Below are 20,084 nucleotides of genomic sequence, written 5' to 3'. Positions count from 1 at the left end.
TTCCGGCTGACATGACTTTATACTTCTTTGTTCACAGGAGCTGAATGATGCATGCAGTTACATGTTCTCTCTCCTCTTGAATAGATGAGCATCTTGCACATGAATGCGCCAAGAGGATATTTCATCATTGTGTGTTTAAATGACATTGCTTTTCCATTTCTCATCCCTTAATGTGTCTGTCTCTATTTTCTGAATGACCAACCCCAGTAATTATTGTATCTCATCACAACATTGCCCTCTCCTCTCCTGCTGCAGCTCACCAATACAGAAGACCCAAATTAAACAGAGACTCATCACAATAAAGCCTGGCATAAACATTATGCTTTTGTGCTTGAGACCATTATTACCCCATCCTTTTTCCACACAGATGAAATTACACACGGTAGATTATGACAGGCATCACTTTGTATCACGTCATGTGCGGCTGGTATCTGGTTTCCAGAGTGACAGCACCACAGAGAATGTAGAAAAAGCACCCACATGGTCAAGTTAACCAATTCAAAGGAGATGTCATAGCAATCACTGTGTTACTGTAATTAAATTTAGATTGAATCAAGTCCATTTTCATGGTGCTGCTCATACAATTTTCAGTTGATACAATTCGAAAGCAGCCGTGGCAGATGTAGATCCTGCCGTCTCTTCTAATACGGTGTGCTGAATGAGCAGCTCTTCTCTGCAGAAAATAAATTGGATACAATCTGAGATACTGAGAGTCTTTCAGACGTATTCCAGCTGAATATCTTAGATTAACACAGAATGGCAGCAAGAGAGAATTAACAGATCTTTCTTGCCTATTGAGGCTCTATGTGTCAGGCTGAATAGAGCTACCGTCCACACGGTGGAGGATCATCAGTGGAGCTCAAGAGAGTGACTCCACACTTGACTGCGCAGATTAAGAGAGTGACAGGGACCTATGACTGCCTAATTCAATGGGGGCTCTTTCTGTAGAAAACACTTCATTCTCAACAATGTCACTTTGCTCTCCTGTGCAATATATACTGTTATCTGCTATGAAGTAGTACTGCATACATCCACAGAGGAACACCCACGCCTTTTTATATCTATTCAGCCTGAGAGCAAGATCTGTGTTGCGAGGGCCAGGCAGTCATAAAATTTCATACCATGCTGAAAGAAAAAAAAGATCAAAACACACCTCTTCTCACTCATTAGGTTTTAACTTCTTTGACTTTTTTAAGAGCTTTGATTATCAGCAAAAAGCTGAGCATTTTTAAATGATCGCCCCAGTGCTTTTGGGATATCCACATCACAGAAAGCTAATGAATGATACATATGTCTGAATTCCTGAGTATTCCTTCCTTTCTTTTTCTTTTTTCAAAGGGAATCACTGGGATCCGATTCGCCGAACATCAGAGGTGCTACATCAGGACTCAAACTAGGAAACTACCCACAGTGGCAGAGGTGGAGGCCGAGGACACAGAGTTACTGGTACAGTACACCTCCTACTTCGTCTGTCTGTACCTCAGACTCTCTGTAGTCCTTTGGAGGCTGTCATGCATATTGTAGAGAGATAACCAGAGTAGAGCTCTGTGAGCACCACACAAATCCTCCGTCTGTCCATCTTATCCTATCTCCCCCACCCCCCTCACTGAAAAGTAAACTGTGGTTTGTGGTGCCTGTGAAACCGTCAGAAAGCTGCCTACAAACCAAGAGCATCTTTGTGGCTCACATCAAATATTGTTTTCTGTCAATCTTGAGCCAATATAAATTTTTAATCATCTCCTCCAAAGGCTCTACTCAAATAGCCTTAAGGGGAAAGGGTGCAGGAGAGGTCTGAGTGAGAGGTAAGGCATTAAAATGGTATTTTTTTTAAAGATTATTTTTCTTTGGTCAAATTCACAGGCTCCTGCTTTAAGTTCAGAGTGATTCTCTAGGTTCTTATAGTTGTATATGAACTTCACCAAAAGGGATGGAGGAAATTCAATCAATCAAAATTCCCATTTTTTTAATGTCACAGTGCAATTCACTGAGTGGGCCGTATGTTCAAAGAGAAAATCCCACTCTCGAATGTTTCTACTGCTTCCCTGCTTTCATTTGCATTTCACATTGTAGCTTGGAAGAAGTAGCTGGCAAATCTCTGGTGCTCCTTGCTCAAGAAAAACAGAATTAGCCAGTTGTTAGTCCAAGCAAAACCTGGTCTGAGTTTCAACTTTAAGAACACAAGCTGTTACACCCAAAAACCAAACGCTGTGTTGTTATCTTTTTCCTCTCATCTTCATAATGTCTGATCCATGTTTACAGATACTAATTGCCCAGGCAGTACCATATGTCCATGGCATTTCTGTCTTATTTTTGTGCACTGTGAAGCCTAATTGGCTTAATGTGAATTATCTAAAGCCAGGAACGTGAGTGGGGCTTGTATTAGTTAGGGATACCCTTATTATGATTCTACACCATGTTTAATAAAATAAAAAGGGAGTTCATGTTGTGGTTTACATTAGGGTTGTTATAATCAATCACTATGAATAGTCATATACAGCCTTGCCTTATGAGATACATTGAAGTACACTTATTAAGGATCCTTGAATCAACAGCCAGGCTAAGAAGTGATAACGAGGCTGCCAAATGTAGGTAATTAACAGTGACCTTGGCCTGACCTCACCATGGTCGGTTATCACATTAGAAAGAGGCCCCTGATCCATCCAGGTGTGACCCTGGAGAAGATCAGCACGAGTTCCTCCTCAGGTAGTGAAACGTGTGAAGCTCACAGGGGTTAAAGCCAAGCACTAATGGTTCCTAGCTTAACCCAGCCGCAGGCTTTTAGGAAGGATGGCTCAGAGCAGCAGAGGCAGGCTTTAGAGACGAGGTGAAAAACAATAGAAAAAATTGCGAAAAAACTGCAAGCGGCTGATAAGGAAATGCAGCCCCTGCGAGGGAGAACCAGGTGACAAACATGAATTGTTTGCCAGGATTTTTTTTCTCCCTTTTCAATTTGCCTCCTCTATGAAACGTCGGAGGAAGTAATCCCTGAGCTTCATTCCAGTTCCCCCAGTCCGACACGAAAATCGCCATCCACCTCCCTCGCACCCCTTAACATTGTCAATTGATGCTGCTTGCTCCATTAAACAGCCACTTAATATGGATGACCAAAGCTCACCCAGCAACCCAAAACCTCCCACTCAGACAACAACTGCACAGAGAAAATTAGTCCAGCAAGCACACAGTAGAGTTTGTTTGTCAAATATTTGTCTGCATAAAGATATGAGCTCAATTCATGACAGGATGACCAGTGGCTCTACTACTACTAATAATAATAATATTAATTTACATTGGTAAATTAGTGAAGCTGGTGAGCTAACCGCTAACATGTTAGCCAGTTACTAAAATGCTAGCATGGATAACGATAACCATCGGGACTGCTTTTGATCTACTCTATCCAAGCTTGCTAGCACGGTAGCTAAGAAGACACAGTTTATTCAGAAGTTTAGACCTCTTTTTCCATTCTTCCTTGAGGAAAGGTTGAATAATGCTGGACAGTGCAACACAGCTAATAAACTACAATTATTTCCTCTATTTTGTCCTCTCACTCTGTCTGTTCCCTCAAAGGTCAGCACAGTCAAGACAACTGTGCAAATGTTCATGTCAAAGTTCACCAAAGATGAACAAAAACATTTGCTTGACCGCAAAATTTCACTGTTTTAAATGTAGGTGTGATTTGGACCCTCAGGGTAAGAGTCAGCACTCTCATTGTAAATTCCTTGTATATGGATTTCAAGTAGAATTCACCATCTGGTACGCTGCATATTGAAACCCCCTTTCTGTGTTATGTACAGCAAAACATTTTCTCATATGAACTCTGGACAATGTTAGATGAATCAGGTACAAATAAAGTATATATATGGATATATATAGTATAGATAATAGGAGATTGTCTGTCTCAGATGTGCTCTCACTTACTGTAAGTATTTTGCATGGTTTAGGCAAGGGCGGTCCCCAGCAGGGGTGTAGGGCTGCTTCTCCAAGTGAGCAAAACAGAATAGTTGCAGTTTGAATAATCTGGGGGACATCCACACACTTTTTTGTGAGAACTTGTCTGTATTCGTGGTGCGAAAACCCTGCATAATCGACCTTGATCAAAAAAAATAATGTAACTTTTTTTCTGTGTAATATTCACGTTCTGTGTGAAAGTACTCATGAGAAACACAGTTAAAATATATTAAAGTGCAAATTAATCACAGTGTGTAAAAGGCTTTATACGGTCTCAAATCATACAGACTCGTATCAGGTCCATGTAGACTTGTCACAGTAGGTTACACAACCTGAGAAAAGGTGTAACATTTTAATTATGTGCATGCGTCATAAGTGCGCTCTGGTAGTAAGAAATATAGCACTACACCCCTGGTCCCCAGGTAGAGCGTGTAGGAGGCAGGACATGACACTGATTACATTTCTGTCATGTAGCATGTTCGCAATTTGGTCATAATCAACTGAGTCCTCCTGCCGATCCTTTAAATGTCTGATGATTTCAGGATCTGCCGTTAATGATAGAAGTTTCAGAATCTCATCGTCTCTCCATATATCATAGAATTTTTTTTAACATCTTCCTGACTGTTCTCCTTCACCCTTGGATAGAAACGTCATCAACATGCTCACTCCTTCACTCTGTACCCCATTCTGTGCACCCTTTTTGTATTTTGTAGCAGAGGTAAACTCATTTAATGTCCAATCCGATTTATTCAAACACTTGCATTCTCACATACAGCTCCGCCAGATAACGTCAGGTAGATCATTTCCGGTTTGCAGTGGACTTGTGAAAGGGTCTTATGTGAAAGCTCTTCATGAGAGCACTTTTGTTAATCTCCGGCAAACATAGCACCACTTTAAACAACGTGTCATGTAAACAGTGTTTCCTCCCCTTGGGTCACAGTCGCAGGAGAGGGTAAATTCATTTGCTGCAGCACAACTGGTGTATAATTACGTTGGGGAGGAAAGCATACATAGACCAGGAGCAGGCTGCAATAAACAGATTACCATCATTCACATTTCATCAGTCAAATACTTGATAAAGTTTCTTGTGTCCTAATAATGCACCATTTGTCAAAAGCAACATGGAAAACCTTTGAAAAGTGCATAAACTAGAAGACTGTGATGATGTTGTCTTTGTGCTTGTCAACTGGCATTTAGAAATCCTGCTCCACGCTGACCTTTACCATTCCCCCCCAGGACCTCTGCTGCAAGTTATTGCCGTCGTTTCTCAACTGTGAAGTCAAAGTCATGTTGTGAGCCCCGTGTCGTGACCTCCATTTACTTTCCAAAGAAGACTCACTTGGCTTCAGTGGTTAAGAGGTCCAATTAGAGAGTGTGCTGTTTGTGTTCGAGTTTTATTTTAATTTCTGCAGCCACAGGAACGATGAGCACACCAGCTCATTGCCAGAGCACCCCCCTCCACTGCACCACCACAACCCTGCCACACCCGTCCTCCGAGTCATCATTAGTCTGCTGGCCGCTGTCTAAAAGTGGGAGAAAGTGTGTCAAAAGCTTGGCCCAAACATAATCTTTGATGTGAATGTGCTTTAGTCTTTTTTATTCCTCTCTGCAGGTCACAACTGTGTAGCTCAGTGACAAACAAGAAGCAGCCTGGAAAGTGAAACTGTAATTCAAGGGAGAGTGACAGGGGTGAACATGAGGGAGGAGGCACAAACCAATATAAATGATTCTTGCTCCGACTATAGCCCCAGGATTCTACGTCAAGCTTAACTAATGTGCAATTAAGCTTTAGACTGGGAGAAAATCACCTTGTAAAAACATTTGTCAAGTGAACTGTTTTTCTGTTCTGGGTTGCTAATTAACAAGGGAATGGGAAGAGGGGTTTGTTTGTGTGTGTATTTACATATACATGAAGAAAACAAATATCTGCACTGTTAGGGGAGAGCATTACCAAATCCCCTTCATACGTCTCTATTAGACAGCACTGACGTGTTGTCCCTATCATTAAGCAATAATAGTTTACTTTACAGCTCATGAACTACAGTATCAACAAATTAAGCCCACTGATAGTGGTGGGTGCCAAGCGAAGCATTGTGGCGCACGGGGGGGTGGTGGGAGGCAAGGGGGTAGGAGGGAGGAGAATTCAAGGCTTTATTGTGTCTGTCACATTAAACGATATTGCAGTCACACTCAGAGTAATGAAGACCACTTCTAAAGTCATTTAAAAGTCAAATCATCACTGTCTGTGAATTTCAATGATGTATAATAGAAAGAGCATGCCGGAGGCTTGAGAGGAGGGTGAGAGAGAGAAGGAGGAGGGAGTCAGGGCAGTGGGAGTCAGGAGTCAGGAAGTTGCCGCCCTCTCAGCAGACAGAAAGGTGATAGATGAAAATGATGAGGCCAGAGCTGCGGCGTGGCATAAATGCAGCACTATACTTTACTTTGTGTGGGGCCTGTTGCAGGCTCTGACATGCTATATTGTGTGTGTGTGTGTGTGTGTGTGTGTGTGTGTGTCTGTGTCTGTGTCTGTGTCTGTGTCTGTGTCTGTGTCTGTGTGTGTGTGTGTGTGTGTGTGTGTGTGTGTTTTGGCTGCAGGTGGATGAGACTGAGCCCATGGATATGAAGGTGGAAGACTCCCAAGTGTGGGTTCCTGCCGAGGAGCCCATCATTAACCCAGCCTTCCTCTTCGACTCCAAGATCTGGGAGATTTGCCAGGAGCTGCCCATCCACTGGATCCACCCCTCCCCTCTGAGTGGTGAGAGCAGGGGGTATCTCTGCGTCTAAATGCAGACTATTAACATCCTCGCTGGAGGGCATCACCACAGGCCATATGCAGGTCCATGGGGACTGCCTGTTTTCCCGACCACATGAGCATCCAGCCCAGGCTGCTGTCTGTGTGTTTGGAAAGATTAAAGACTGGTGGTCAGTGGTGGAGTTATTCGGTGTTCTCACACCTAGTTTTCAGGCTTTAGAAAGTTGTAAGTTGTTTATAAGAGAGAGAGTTTTCCTATTCCGCGTTCTAAAAATGCAGATGCTCGTACTCGTCCCTTCAGATGGTAAAAGTCTGATTCAGAGGAAAATCCAGCAGAAAACAACTGTCTACACTGCAAAGCAACCCAAAAAAGATAAGAACGACTTCTCATAAATGAATCTGAAAGAGAGTCTGGCAATAGACTGAATCACTGTGACATTTCACTAGCAACAATTCACGTGCAGGTAGACAACTGTCAGTTGAATTACATTGCAGTAAGAGATATTATAGGCAAACTTGTGCATTGCTGTTGTCATTGTCAGCGGTCACTGTAATGTTTAAAGATCCCAGCTGGACATCAGTTTAACATCAGTAGGACGTTGGACAGACACTACAGTACAATTTGGTTGGAAATGAAAATGGTTAACATTTTGACATTTAGCCGATGTTGGACAGATGTTGGGTTTTTGGTCAAATGAACGTTGGTTGTCTACGTTGAAATGGCGTTGGATTTTGGTTACTGACAACACAAGTTAGCTGGTCAAGGTGGATCTGATTTGAATTGGTTTGATAACAATATTGTGTTTTTTGAAAAAGTATAAATGAGGTATTTATGTGAGTCCTTAAAGTATTTTGTCTTAGAATAAGTCAAAGCAATCTGCCAGTCCAGTTAGATTATTCCTACCTGTTCTGATAGAAATCGACTTTTTAGAAGTTAGTATAAAAACTCATTTATTTTATAGAATGTTTTTGAAAATCAAAATAATTAGGTGGAAATCACAGCAACAACAGGTTAAGGTTCAGTGTAATTAAAGACCATACACTCTCTTGGAAACCTCACATAGCTTATATGAAGACGAAACTATCTAAAAGTATTATAATTCAAAATAAACAGCCTACAGGATATTCAGCCCTGTATCCTAAAAAAAACGTTCCCATACAAAACTATTTGTTAATAAGAAAAAGATGATGGTTTGAATGTTTGTTACGTAAATTAAGTTAAGAATGTTACTGTACATCCTCCATACAGGGACTTTTACAGACTTTAATTCTAAACGTATTGGTGATACTTCAAAGACGAACATTATCTGGGACTCATTTAGGAGACAGGGTTGGTATTTTGATATATCGGACCATATTTCAGTTACTGTTTAGAAGTGTGGGGCACAATAACACTGCTACTCTATTATTCGATTTAAGCAAATATAAAGAGTCCAAATAAGTGAACGACATGATGCATTATAGTCTGTGCGTGTTTTGATGTACGCATGGTCTTATAAAAGGTTGAAATATATTGGCAGACCATCTACGGTAGATCACTCTGTTCCTTGTGAAGGGAAGGAGCAGAACCATTCAAAGTTATTCTTTATATGATTTTTCTTTTCCCTGCTACTTTTGGATCATTGAAGGTCCATTAATGTTACATATTTAATGTTACTTTGTATTGGAAAAATAAGTAAATAATTAGTGAATATCAAAAGAAGGCAAAATAAGGAATTACTAATAAAAACATTATTCACAAAACTTACCATAAATCTGGTTGAATTGAGATTTCCACAATGGCAAAGCTTCCCAAACACTTTAAAAAAGTAAAAGTTTTAGGACTCCGTAAAACAACATTAAATCCACAAGGTAACTCCTGCAAAAAGAAGAATGTAATAAAAAAAGTAAATATTTCCCTCTAAAATGTAGAAGAGAAAGAAGCAGAAAATGTAAATACTAGTAGGCAACCTCTAAACCCGGGGTGCCCAATCCTGCTCCTGGAGAGCTACTGCCCTGCATGTTTTAGGTTTCTCCCTGCTCCAACACACCTGACTCTAATGATTATCAAACCTGTGACAAGCTTCAGCTGCTTGATAACGAGCACATCATTAGAGACTTAGGTGTGTTAGAGCAGGGAGAAACCTAAAACATGCAGGGCGGTAGCTCTCCAGGAGCAGGATTGGGCACCTCTGCTCTAAACTCTAGAGTGACAATATGTAAAATATTTTTAAAATTATGTTATATATTGTGTTGAGTTGTGTTCTCACATTATTTCAAAAATGTTTCCAACAATGTTCAAATCAGAGAAATCTGGGAATGTATTCATAGTAACTGCATTTGGTCACATCCTCTCTCAGTGTTGCGGTTGTCGGCCATCGTCTGGATCTTTTGTTATAAGAGAAACAATTTGAGCTCGGTGCACAGTCCCGGTAGAAACCTCCAGAATTATAAACACTGAAGGAATCCTCACCAGGAGGAGGTGAACTCCAATGACCCCACGCAATGTGTTCTCTTTCACTGTTCGTATATATATACTAACGAAAAGTGAGTATTTATTAATGTCGGAATCACATCTGGAGCAAAAAAGGAAAGCAGGTGATGTAGCATAAGACCGCTAAAGTCAACGTATAGACTTTCAACCAGGGGACAACTGTTCATGCTCTGGAAGTACTAAACCAAACCACAATCTCTTTTCTAATCCTAACCAAGTCCCTTTGATGTCTAACCATAACTGCCACCTTTTCAATTCAATTCAATTTTTTTTTACAAATCATAACAAAACTTCTCTCAAGACACTTAACATATAGAGTAGGTAAAGACCACACTCTGTGACTTGTTTATGATTTACAGAGACCCAAGAATTCCCCCATGAACAGCAACAAGTCGCACTGGTAAAAGTAGTCATAATTGTTATAGTTATTATAGTTAATCTTGTGCACACAGTGGCAAGGAAAACCTTCCCTTTAACATGCAGGAACGTCGCACAGACCCAGCTCTATGGAGGACGGCCATCTGTGAGAGAGAGGGAGAGAGATGGAGAGAAGAGACAGACGGATGGAAAGAAAGAGACAAATTCAATTGTATTGCCTAAACTTAACCATTGTGGTCCATGCGTAACATAGAATGTCATACAAATTGTTGTGCTTAACTTTTTGTAAGATATCATACAAACCTGTTGATGAGAATAGATTGTATACACCAAACTCAATACAAAACGCTTGATTGTGAGAGCCCTAGCTCTAGAGTTATTGTACGTTAAAGGAAATCATCTGGGGAATTGCTCTTTAGGGATTCTCCTCAAAAAGATATGTATGCTTTACTAATTAGGATCAGTGGAAAGTGACTTGTGTGTTAGTATCACATCAGCAACAACACTATTTTTTGACTGAAGCTTGAAAAATCTTGGAATGAATTCCAGCATATTTCTCTTGACTGTCAGTAATTAACGCCGAGCCACTGTGGAAATAGAGTGCACAAGCCAAAATTCAATCTGAGAGCTTCACCTCAAACAATTGAGCAAACTGTTGCAAGCATTTAAACGTATTCTCTTTTTAATTCTCTCTCAGATGCTGAGTTGGGAAATGAGGACACACCCGACGCAGAGGTCACAGGTCATCGTTTCACCCGTGACGTCCTGGACCACCCTGCGGTAAACGACTATGTAAGTGGGCCAACCTGGGACCACACCACCAGATACAGTAGAGCCTCTTCAATCAGCTCCGGCTGTGCCTCGACTCTTTCTGCATATAAATCGCTCACTAATTGATGTTAAAACTGACTTTGTGCACCAGAGGGCATAGCAATTGCTCTATATATCTGTTTAAGTAAGGCCAGTTCATTGAAGACTCCCTTAATGTCTCTCCATTAATTGAGAGGAATATCCAGCCTTTCAAAGGCAGAAACTTGTGCCTTACAGCACCCGTTAGTTCCTCTTCTCACTTCCTTTTTTTCTGAGGCACTACAAAGGAAGACTCTCAAGGTCACTCGTTGCTTCACGGATAAGTTCGTCTTATTAATTATGCTTTAATTATCAAAGCGTATAAAATTACTTGAAAGGCCAAATGGCACATTTTGGTGTACTGAATGTAAACCGCTCAATACTGTACAGTTATTCATCCCTCAGTCTGAGACGAAATAATATAAAGCAGTATATTACACAGGAATTATGCACTCATACGACACAAAAAAGTTGCAGTTGACCACGAAAGATATCAGGAACATACAGAGGTGCAAATATATCCAGCACACACACACACACACACACACACACACACACACACACACACACACACACACACACTTACAGGTGAATAGCCACTAAAGTTAAATTCAAGGATAATGAGTCAGGCTCGGCTGTGAGAAATGGTGAGAGACACAGAGAAATGAGACATCCTATAATGTTGACATTTATCAGACCTGTCCCAGAAACACCTCCCGCTCAACGACTCAACGCCCCCACCACCCACCGTCCCCCACCCTCCCCGGGCCTCCGCTGTCTTCTCCCTCATCTTGCGGCAGGAGATGCAGTGCTATGCAATTAAAACATACCAGCGGATGAAAAACTCGGCTCCCCTTTGGAAACGTTCTGGCACTATCAGCTGAGTAATGCATACCTCTGCAATCCATTCCAGCAGCACATGCTGGCTCTGTTTGTGGGTCCGCTGATAACAAAGGCCTTTGTGACCAAGCAGAGGACAGGCAGCGGTCTGTAATTGGTAGTCTGAACTCTCGCTCATTCCAGTTGGATGCCACATGTCTTAGCCAATCCTTTTTTCTTTTTTTTCAGACCTCATGTTAATGTGCAGTCAGAAATCTGCTGCTCACATAATCAAGCTCTGTACCTACATCCTTTCATCTATCACACTTCCTGGACACATAATAACGTGCATTCGCTTCATCTGCGTTTCATAACTCTGGATTTCAGAGCCGCCCACCATTCACGTCTGTAAAGCAGAATAATCGTTTGAGCCCTTGTGACAGAGGCTGACAGATATATGAAAGTGACCTTTGCCACGGCTGTCACAATGCAGTGTGTATCACAGGTGGCCCTGGAAATTTTAAACTGAATAACTACCATCTGACAAGGCTGAGGAGATGGTACCACTGTCCTTGACCCATAAAGCAAGGAGTGGCTTTCATATATGAATTGACCTTACACATACATGTGTAAACATGTCCGATGTGTTTCTGCCTGCGTCAAAGTGTTTGTATTGTGTGTAAAACAGGGTGTTCATGCATAACGGAGGTGCAAAAAGCTGAAGGAATTCAAATCTGTGAAAGCAGGAGCTGTTTGTGCCTCCAGAGAAATCTTTACACTGAAGCTAAAGCCCCTTATCACTCCGGTGAACCGACAGTGTTTACTGAAATACATGACTATCTCCTCATTCAATTACATCCAATTTCATTGTCATTCCAACTCACTGTAGAGCACAGTGAGATGATAATCTGAGATCAGGGACAAGCGCTGAGGCATTTTTATATGTTGTGACTGTCCTGTACCTCTTCATAAAAAAAACCTTTTGGAATACAAAGCAGGGTATGAAACAGAAATGTTATCTCTGCTGTTTTGATCCCAGAATGAATGTGACGAGCTTTGCTATGAGATTTGATACCACATCCAGGCGTGTGCTTCAAGCTCATGAAGAGCGGTGATCAGCGCGTGTGAAATAACACCAACAAGTGTGGAGATTAGAGCAGTCTGGCTTTGATTCATTACATCTTATTGAATGACTGACGCAGTTTTCTACTCTGCAGACTCATTCATATCCAGCGCCTCATATAATTCCCAAAGGTTCCCCTGTGCGTGCGTACGCGTGTGTGTGTTTGTGTGTGTGTGTGTGTGTGTGTGTGTGTGTGTGTGTGTGTGTGTGTGTGTGTGTGTGTGTGTGTGTGTGTGTGTGGTGTGTGTGTGTACGTGAGCCGGAGTGTGTGATGAAATCAGATGCAGCAAGGGGGTAATGGCTTTTACTCTTCATTAATGCTGCTTGTTTTTGAGTGACTGCCTCAGATTTCCCAAGGTGAACCATTCTTATCACCGCAGCATCCCACTGGAGACGTCAACTCGCAGCCAGAGTGATTAATATATACCCTCCGTTTTAAAAGGATAGCTCTGATTAATTGTCTTTAAGGTACAATGCTGCCTATTGGCTGTTTGTGTTGATAAACGCTGCATCATCTGAATAAAAAAAATCTTCATTTTCCGAGCCGGAGCGCCAGATTTCGTAACATCAGTTTGGGTTGTGAGGAACAGATAAGATTAACATTGGTCCATTGACAGCTTTCGTGTTGTTTCCATAACAGATTGTTGCCTGGAAGCTGATGACCTGAAACTTGACTGAAACAATAAATCATTAAAAGCCTACCTGTGCTTGTCATAGTAATAAATCAAACCCAGTTCTCCTCCATATCATCTGTCGTGCCCTGTCTATGTGTTTTAAGTATGTCTCACGAGTGTGTCATTTTATTCAATTCATCATCTCTCACATCAAATGTGTCATGCTTAAGATGAATTTATTGTTACGTGATTATACAGGGATTGCGCAGGTACTTATATATAAGTGATGTGAGGTACTTATATATAGTCAGTGTAATACCTACAGTGGATGGAGGTTGTCACGCCCCCATTTTCTAGACAGAAAGACAGACATGGAAGCTGAGCAATGTACGGCTGTGGACGTGAGGCAGCAGCTAAACATATTGTAGTCAACTAAAAAACTGAATATCAGTTATAATGTACGCTTTATTTAAAATATTTTCACAGATTTATTGTGCAGTCAGACATTCCCGTATTACATTTACTGAGGGGAAACTTTTATGCTATGCTATCATCAAAGCCACCAAGCTCCGTTGACGAAAACAGTAATTTTACCTTGCAGAACCAGGGATGAATTTTCTGGTCTACCGCTGCCTCCATCAGTTAGTTAGTTTTGTTAGTGTCTAACCTTTTAAAACACCAGTATCACACAATAACAACGTAGGAGTCTGGTGGCTTTAAAGAGAGCATATAACGGGCTCAGTTACTCTCACTTTAACGTAAACAGGGCTGTCGAAGGTCAAGGCAAGGTTAAGTTGTAAAAATACTCTCAAGCAAGTCTACACTTAAACTGTTTTTTTAGGTGGTTCTTTTTTAGTTAGCTAAAACATATTTAGCTGCTGCCCCCATCCACAGAGCTTCCATGCCTGTCTTTCTCCCTGCTTCTCCAAACTGGGGCCATGCCGACCTTCATCTACTATAGGTAATTCACTGACTGTGGTTTAGTACCTCATATAACTCCACTTAAAAAGTTCCAAACTATCTCTTTAAGAAAACAAATAAAATGTGTGTAAAACCACTGTGATTGACTGTCCACTGACTTATAGAGTAGATGTAAGAAAACCCCTAATTCCCACACTTAATGTAGCAGGGGACTGAAGGCACTCAGCCATGTGCTCCTGCGGGTCCTTTCCTCTTAAACAATTCCCACACATTTTCTATTCCCGACAGTGGATGTGTTTTGTTCTGCCCTGTTGCATGTAGCTGAGTCACTGTAAGTGCTTGCGGAGAATAATGCCAGTTTGTTCTGAATGTGAAGTCATCGACTCCTGAATCCGAGCAGTTGAACGAGACAGCATTGGATTGTCTCTGAGGATTAATTTCCTAAAAGAGATTGAAATGTGTTCAAATGCGTACTGAGGGCAGTTGCTGCCTCAACTTGTGCCGTGAGTTAAGTGGCACTTCTCCGAACCCCATTTGGTGTTGCTCCTGATCAAAGGCATGGCACTCAGCCCCCACAAGTCTACGGGGGCATGAACCAACCAGCACAATGGAAAAATCCAAGGGTCATTAATTCTACCCAATTTACCTTTTCGTTTGGGTTTCATTTGGCCCCTCTATAAATTCAGAGGCAGCCAGCAAGAGCAAATGAAAGAATCCTTGTTAGGCGATCATTACTCTGCTAATTGCTTTAGGAATGTGCCATGCACTTAAAGTCAAGGTCAGGGGGAGGGCGCCAAGATGTGGGGAGCTCTAATTTTTGCTCTATTGAAGGAGGGGCTGCCATTTTGGTGCAGAGTGTGGGCTTTGGTCGGGGGAGTTAAGAGGTCAGAGATGAAAGAAATGGTGTAATTATGCTGGTGACCAATAACCGACATCCCTTTGATTGAAAACAGCTCTGGCAGAGAGGATGTGAATGCTGGATTCAGAGATGGGGTATTGTCAAGGCACGCTACCTCTGGTATAATAGAAAGGTCAAAGGTATTATATCACGCTTTATGCTCCCGCAGCTTACATGAAGCTCGCTCACTCTCCCTGCTATCTTGATCTCTTTGTCACAGTCGTCAAGCATGGCACAACTGTGCATTTTTCACAGACATCAATTCTCTTCACTCTTGTTTGGGTTTTACATATATTCTGCTGACCTACAAGCAAAGCAGGCTCATCAATTCACACCATGCCCCCCTCCTCCTCTTCTCCTCCTCCTCCTCCTCTTCTCCTGCCCCTCCTCCTCCTCTTCTCCTGCCCTTGCCTTGGGAGGACTGGCATTTGTCATGTGTGTGATTGTAACCCTGCCCACTGCTGTGTCCTTTGCAGAGAGAGGTTGGAATTGAGCTGGATAACCGTCTGGATGACCACGGCTACTGCTGCCAGCACTGTCGTCGTGGATACCGCTACTGCCGCCGCTACCACGAGCCTTTGGGCGGCTTCAACCCGTGGCCATACTACTACCAAGGAGGCCGGGTCATCTGTCAGATCGTCATGCCATGCAACTGGTGGATCGCCCGCATGCTGGGGAGGATCTGAGGACAGTGTGTGCTATCTGGGATTTAAACGGTTCATGTCGTTCTGATAAATATCCCAGACCACCTGTGAGACCAAAGCAGTCCATTGCACACAGTTATTATCCAATCTAAAAGTTGTCCCTCTGAGTATTACTCAGTTAAACAGTCTAAATGGAATTTGAAGCATTTTGATTCTTTCTTAAAAGGAATTGCTCGCTTACAGCTGTGTAATTCTCTTTGCTTATCTACACATATAATATTCTTGCTATTGGATTCTGTTGAATGGGTGCAATTTAGTTTAAAAGATATCACCTGAAACTTCTGTTCTGACTTTGTCGTGCATTCATTTCTTACTTTATAGGTAAAAAAGACTGGTTCTACTAATACTGTAATGTATGATAATATACACGCAGTATAACAATAGATGCAACAGCCTGTGGTGCTATCACATTAATCATTTAGCTAAATGTTTTCTCTCAGTTGTTTGAAATCAGCTTGTTTTATCACTTAAGCTGATTAAAACAGTTAGAATATTATGGAAGATATTCAAATTAAGACAAAATGAGAGAAAGTAAAACAAATAAGCAAAAGAAATTAGAGGATGCTTTCCTTTCTGGCTTTATGTATTACAACCATAATTTCACCTGTTTTATGTTAAACTTAGGAGGTACAGTATAAATGAAGACGCACAGACCTCATTTGTCTTTTGTGATGTAGTTGCTGTTGCCTAATACTCAACTGTTTTCCCTCTTGTTGCAATCCACAAAATGCTTTAAATAGTGCTATTGTTCAAAAACTTCCTTCTTTGCTGAGGCGATTGTAATCTGCAACACCACATCTCAATGTGTCGAGCTGAAATAACTCTCATCTGCAAGTAACAGATAAGCAAGCGTGATAGGCATTTACAATTGATGTTCTGTCATCGGAATAACAAGGTGCATAAATGCCCAAGAGTATTCAAGTGAAGGGAGATATTCGAAAGTTAAACAGAGAGACAAAAATGGAGCACTCATGTTGTCATAGTTTGCTTTGAAGTCTTCTGTATTTTTTTAATCTCTTAACAGATTTTTTTCCCCCAATTAAAAATTCACTGTATGAATAATGTGAGTTGTGAGTCTTATCTTATGCAACAATATGATTTGAAAGCTGATGAAGTGTGGGTTTGAATCAGTCTTGCGATCCATAGTTGACAGACCTCCTCTCTCTTCTTCATAAGTCACATTGCTCATTAGCAGAAAAAATTAGCATCAAGTTGACAAGTAAAAATAGACATGCATGCTTGTATCATTTCTGTTTAATAACCTGAGTGTCTCTTGTGTATCTAATGCATAATAATGCATTGTTTACAGTAATATAAAAGCACCTCGCCTTCTAAGTGAAGCTGGATGTTGACTCATGTTGGCTCACTGATAATAATGTCAGTGATATCAATAATATTTGGCAGCCAAATGCATTTTGTGGAGAAGACGGCAAAACATATTACTGTATGTAAATGTTTTATGGATAGGCTCAATAATGGAGCTCAGACTGCAACCATATTGTTATTTTTAAATCAATAATGTCAATAGCCCAAAGCAGCATGTCAAGTAAAAACAGTGCCATGAGTTAACAAATGCAATAATTGCAAACATCCTTCAAATAAACTGACAAGTGTACAGCAAAGCCCCCAAGGCATTTCTGAAAAGTTCATAATTTATATAATTCATTTCTCACTATGTCCCTCTTATCACATCAAATAGTTGAGTGTTTATTAAAATGGACTCATACAGCATGCTGGCTGCTTCTGCTGCTGTAGAGGAGCTTTTGCTTTCACAATATTAGGAAATAGTATAGAGTGTTATTTTTCTTAAGATGCCGTTGTCTGTCTGCAGAGGTCTCTGAGGACTTTAAGGACTCTTTTGTGTAGTCGTGAGAATAAATTGCCATGGAAGCCCTGAGAGTCCATCTGAAAGGGATGGCTCACCCTGACTGGAGAGGCTGATACAGATATTACAGCTGGTTTCCTGAGAGCCGCTCATGCCTGATGGGACAAAAGTCCAACATAAACCATGAAAGTCAAACTTTAAAGTACATCACCGACGTCTCACAATTAAAAACATCATGGAGGAGAAGCAGAAAAGACACTGTATGGTGTAGCAATGCGATTGCACTTGAGAGAATAAAAAATAAATCACAATCCAGTTGTTGCATGCTCAAAAGCACATCCCCATCTTGGTATGCAATGCACAAATCTCCAGAGGTCAGTGTACGTAGCTAAGAAGTATCTAGATGAATCTCATCTGCAGCAAAAATCTATAGCTTTTGAATCTGTTTGCATTCAGTGTGCATGGCTTCCTTTTCAAATAAAATGTAAATAATGTAAGTAAAGCATGTAGCGTAGTTAACACGATATATAGCGACTGCCTTCAAAGACTACTTCAAATATGTAGAGAGGAAAAGAAAACAAGGCAGAGTCTGCAGCTTGAAGAGAGATGTTTTCCCCTGAAAATGTGAATACTTGAACCACTCAAAATCAAATGATCTTTAATTATCAGTACAGGGATTTTTAATACCCCTGTGCCTGTATAATGCTGTGTTTTCTACTGCAGCACGGCTCACTACTCAACTCACTTTTGAAAATTTCCATTAGCAAAAGATGTGCACAATACCTGGTACTTTCTTTTTTTAGTAACCATCTTGGTTGAGGTTCCAAGAAAATACAATCATTGATTGGTTAGAGTGAATCATCATTAAGAGTTCCTGCACGGACACAAGATTGTTAAAAGTTACTGTCAACAGCAACCAGAATTATTCTTTTTTTCACTCACCTCAGATTTTAAAAGATGGCAGCAAAACTACGCTGTTTTTATTGACAAAGTGCAGATGTTCCCCTGTTTGGTTGCTGCTGAAAGGATTCAGTTAGAGTTAAGGACATGACATCAAGGTAGTTTCACATGGTGGCACTATGGCGATCAGCTGAGAATGTTGCAAGTACTATCCGCAGTGGAAAACTAGACGAAAGTGAGTCGAGCAAAGCCATATCACGACTAAATAAAAATAAAATAGGTTGAGGATGATTTGCATTCCTATCATGTATGGTGCGGTTCAATACTGTCTACGTTAGATACGAGGCAAATCTGTGAAAGTGAACACCTCCCTTGTAGAGCAGAATGAAAGAATATATAATTTCAAATGAAGCCCTGCAGTTTTTCTCAAGCATTTGATACACTGTCTAGGAAAAGAAACCCTCAAGCACTTGTTTATCGCTGTTTTGAAGGGGAGAAGACACCAGATCGACTACTCTGCAGGAAAAGCAGAGATACCGTGCGTCTGCCAGGTTGGCACAGTTCAAAGGATTTTGCCTACATGACCTGAGGAATGGCAACTATCATTGAGGCTCACAAGTGAATTAATTCCCTTTGTTACTCATAAAAAAATGCAATGAAACTTAACTCCCAGCTGCTTATTTTCATTTCAAATAATCTCTTGTTCATTTACATCAGTGAGTTGCTATTCTGGGGTGGAGGAGAGTGAAAACCAATGTATGAGGAGTGTCTGTATTTAGATTAGTAACCTGAAGGAATAGCTCTCCCATCCAGACTGAGGCTCAGGCTCTGCTAAGGTCACGCGTATTACCAGTGCCATCTTGTGTACAGAGAGGTGTACTGCTGCACTATCAAACCAGACGCTGATGTTTTCTTACATTTTCTTGATATTTTAAAACAATGCAACATCTGCTATCCTTAAATACATCTACTCTTTCTTCTGTGAGAAAACCCCAAACATTTTAAAAGAGGTCTATTTAAGAGTAACCTTGGCAACATGTTTGACAAGTGAACAGACTGCATGTGGCTGCAATGTGCATCAGACTGAAGTCATCAACTCCTTTCTCTGTAATGCTGCAGTCAGTCGGGTGACCTGATGGTTAAATAAGCTCTCCCCTGTACTGTTCCTGCTACAGGCTGGAGGCACAATAATGTCAGCCGTCATCCTTCAACTGCTCCCACTGTGAGAGGCAGCATGGCACAGCAGTAAACACTCGCGCTGTGTCAGTTGCTCCAGGCGACACAGAAATAGTCCTCCTCTCCCAGGACCTGGCTCTCGTTCCATCTTCAGGGTCTCTGACTCACTAACCAAAGGGATAGACATAGCAGCTGCTAGTAGCCTTTTATTACTTTAGTAATCCATAACAACCTTTGCTTACCATATGACAGGCGATCGATGAAGCGCTGTAAAGAAAAGCAAAGTGACTGTTTAGATGTAATCGAGGGTTGTTGGTTGCTGATTTCAGACTAATTTCAAACTATAATCCCACCTGCAAAAGGCTCAGGAAGAGGTTTCTGGCCTTGTGTGTGCGCGTGTGTGTGTGTTAACCCTATGGTAAAATTGGATTTGGTAGCTGCATGGGGGGAAGGCAGCTAGGCACAGTGTGCAAGCCCTGCTGCTAGACAGCATCCTCAATATCCCCCCCCCCAAAAAAAACAAACACACAGTCAATTCAAGCCACACACACACACACCCCATTCTGTGATCTTTAGTTCTGGGAATGTTTCACAAGAAAATGTCTCCATCCACCCACAGCAATTGGAAAGGAAGCGCTCTAAAGTACAGTCCAATCAGTCTCTGGCCTGCTGATGGCTCCCTACTGTAGCTTTTTCCTTTCTCTTCA

The 20,084-nt window shown here is 41.3% G+C and overlaps 1 protein-coding gene across 1 annotated transcript in view; it reads left to right on the top strand.

The window, feature by feature from the left end:
• The window catches only part of tnmd (tenomodulin), a 50,004-nt gene extending 33,477 nt beyond the window's left edge, over window positions 1-16,527 (top strand). Inside the window, exons 4-7 of the mRNA XM_083915258.1 lie at window positions 1,339-1,446; window positions 6,541-6,700; window positions 10,246-10,340; window positions 15,249-16,527. Of these exons, the coding sequence (XP_083771384.1) occupies window positions 1,339-1,446; window positions 6,541-6,700; window positions 10,246-10,340; window positions 15,249-15,458 (573 nt within the window). The 3' untranslated portion in view covers window positions 15,459-16,527. The remainder of the gene's footprint in view (window positions 1-1,338; window positions 1,447-6,540; window positions 6,701-10,245; window positions 10,341-15,248) is intronic.
• Window positions 16,528-20,084: the final 3,557 nt, after the last annotated feature.

The sequence above is a fragment of the Echiichthys vipera genome (assembly GCF_963691815.1).
Source record: "Echiichthys vipera genome assembly, chromosome: 6".
NCBI classification, from domain to species: Eukaryota; Metazoa; Chordata; class Actinopteri; order Perciformes; family Trachinidae; genus Echiichthys; species Echiichthys vipera.
Note: the sequence above shows the minus strand (reverse complement) of the source record. Positions and strands in the feature narration are given on the sequence as shown.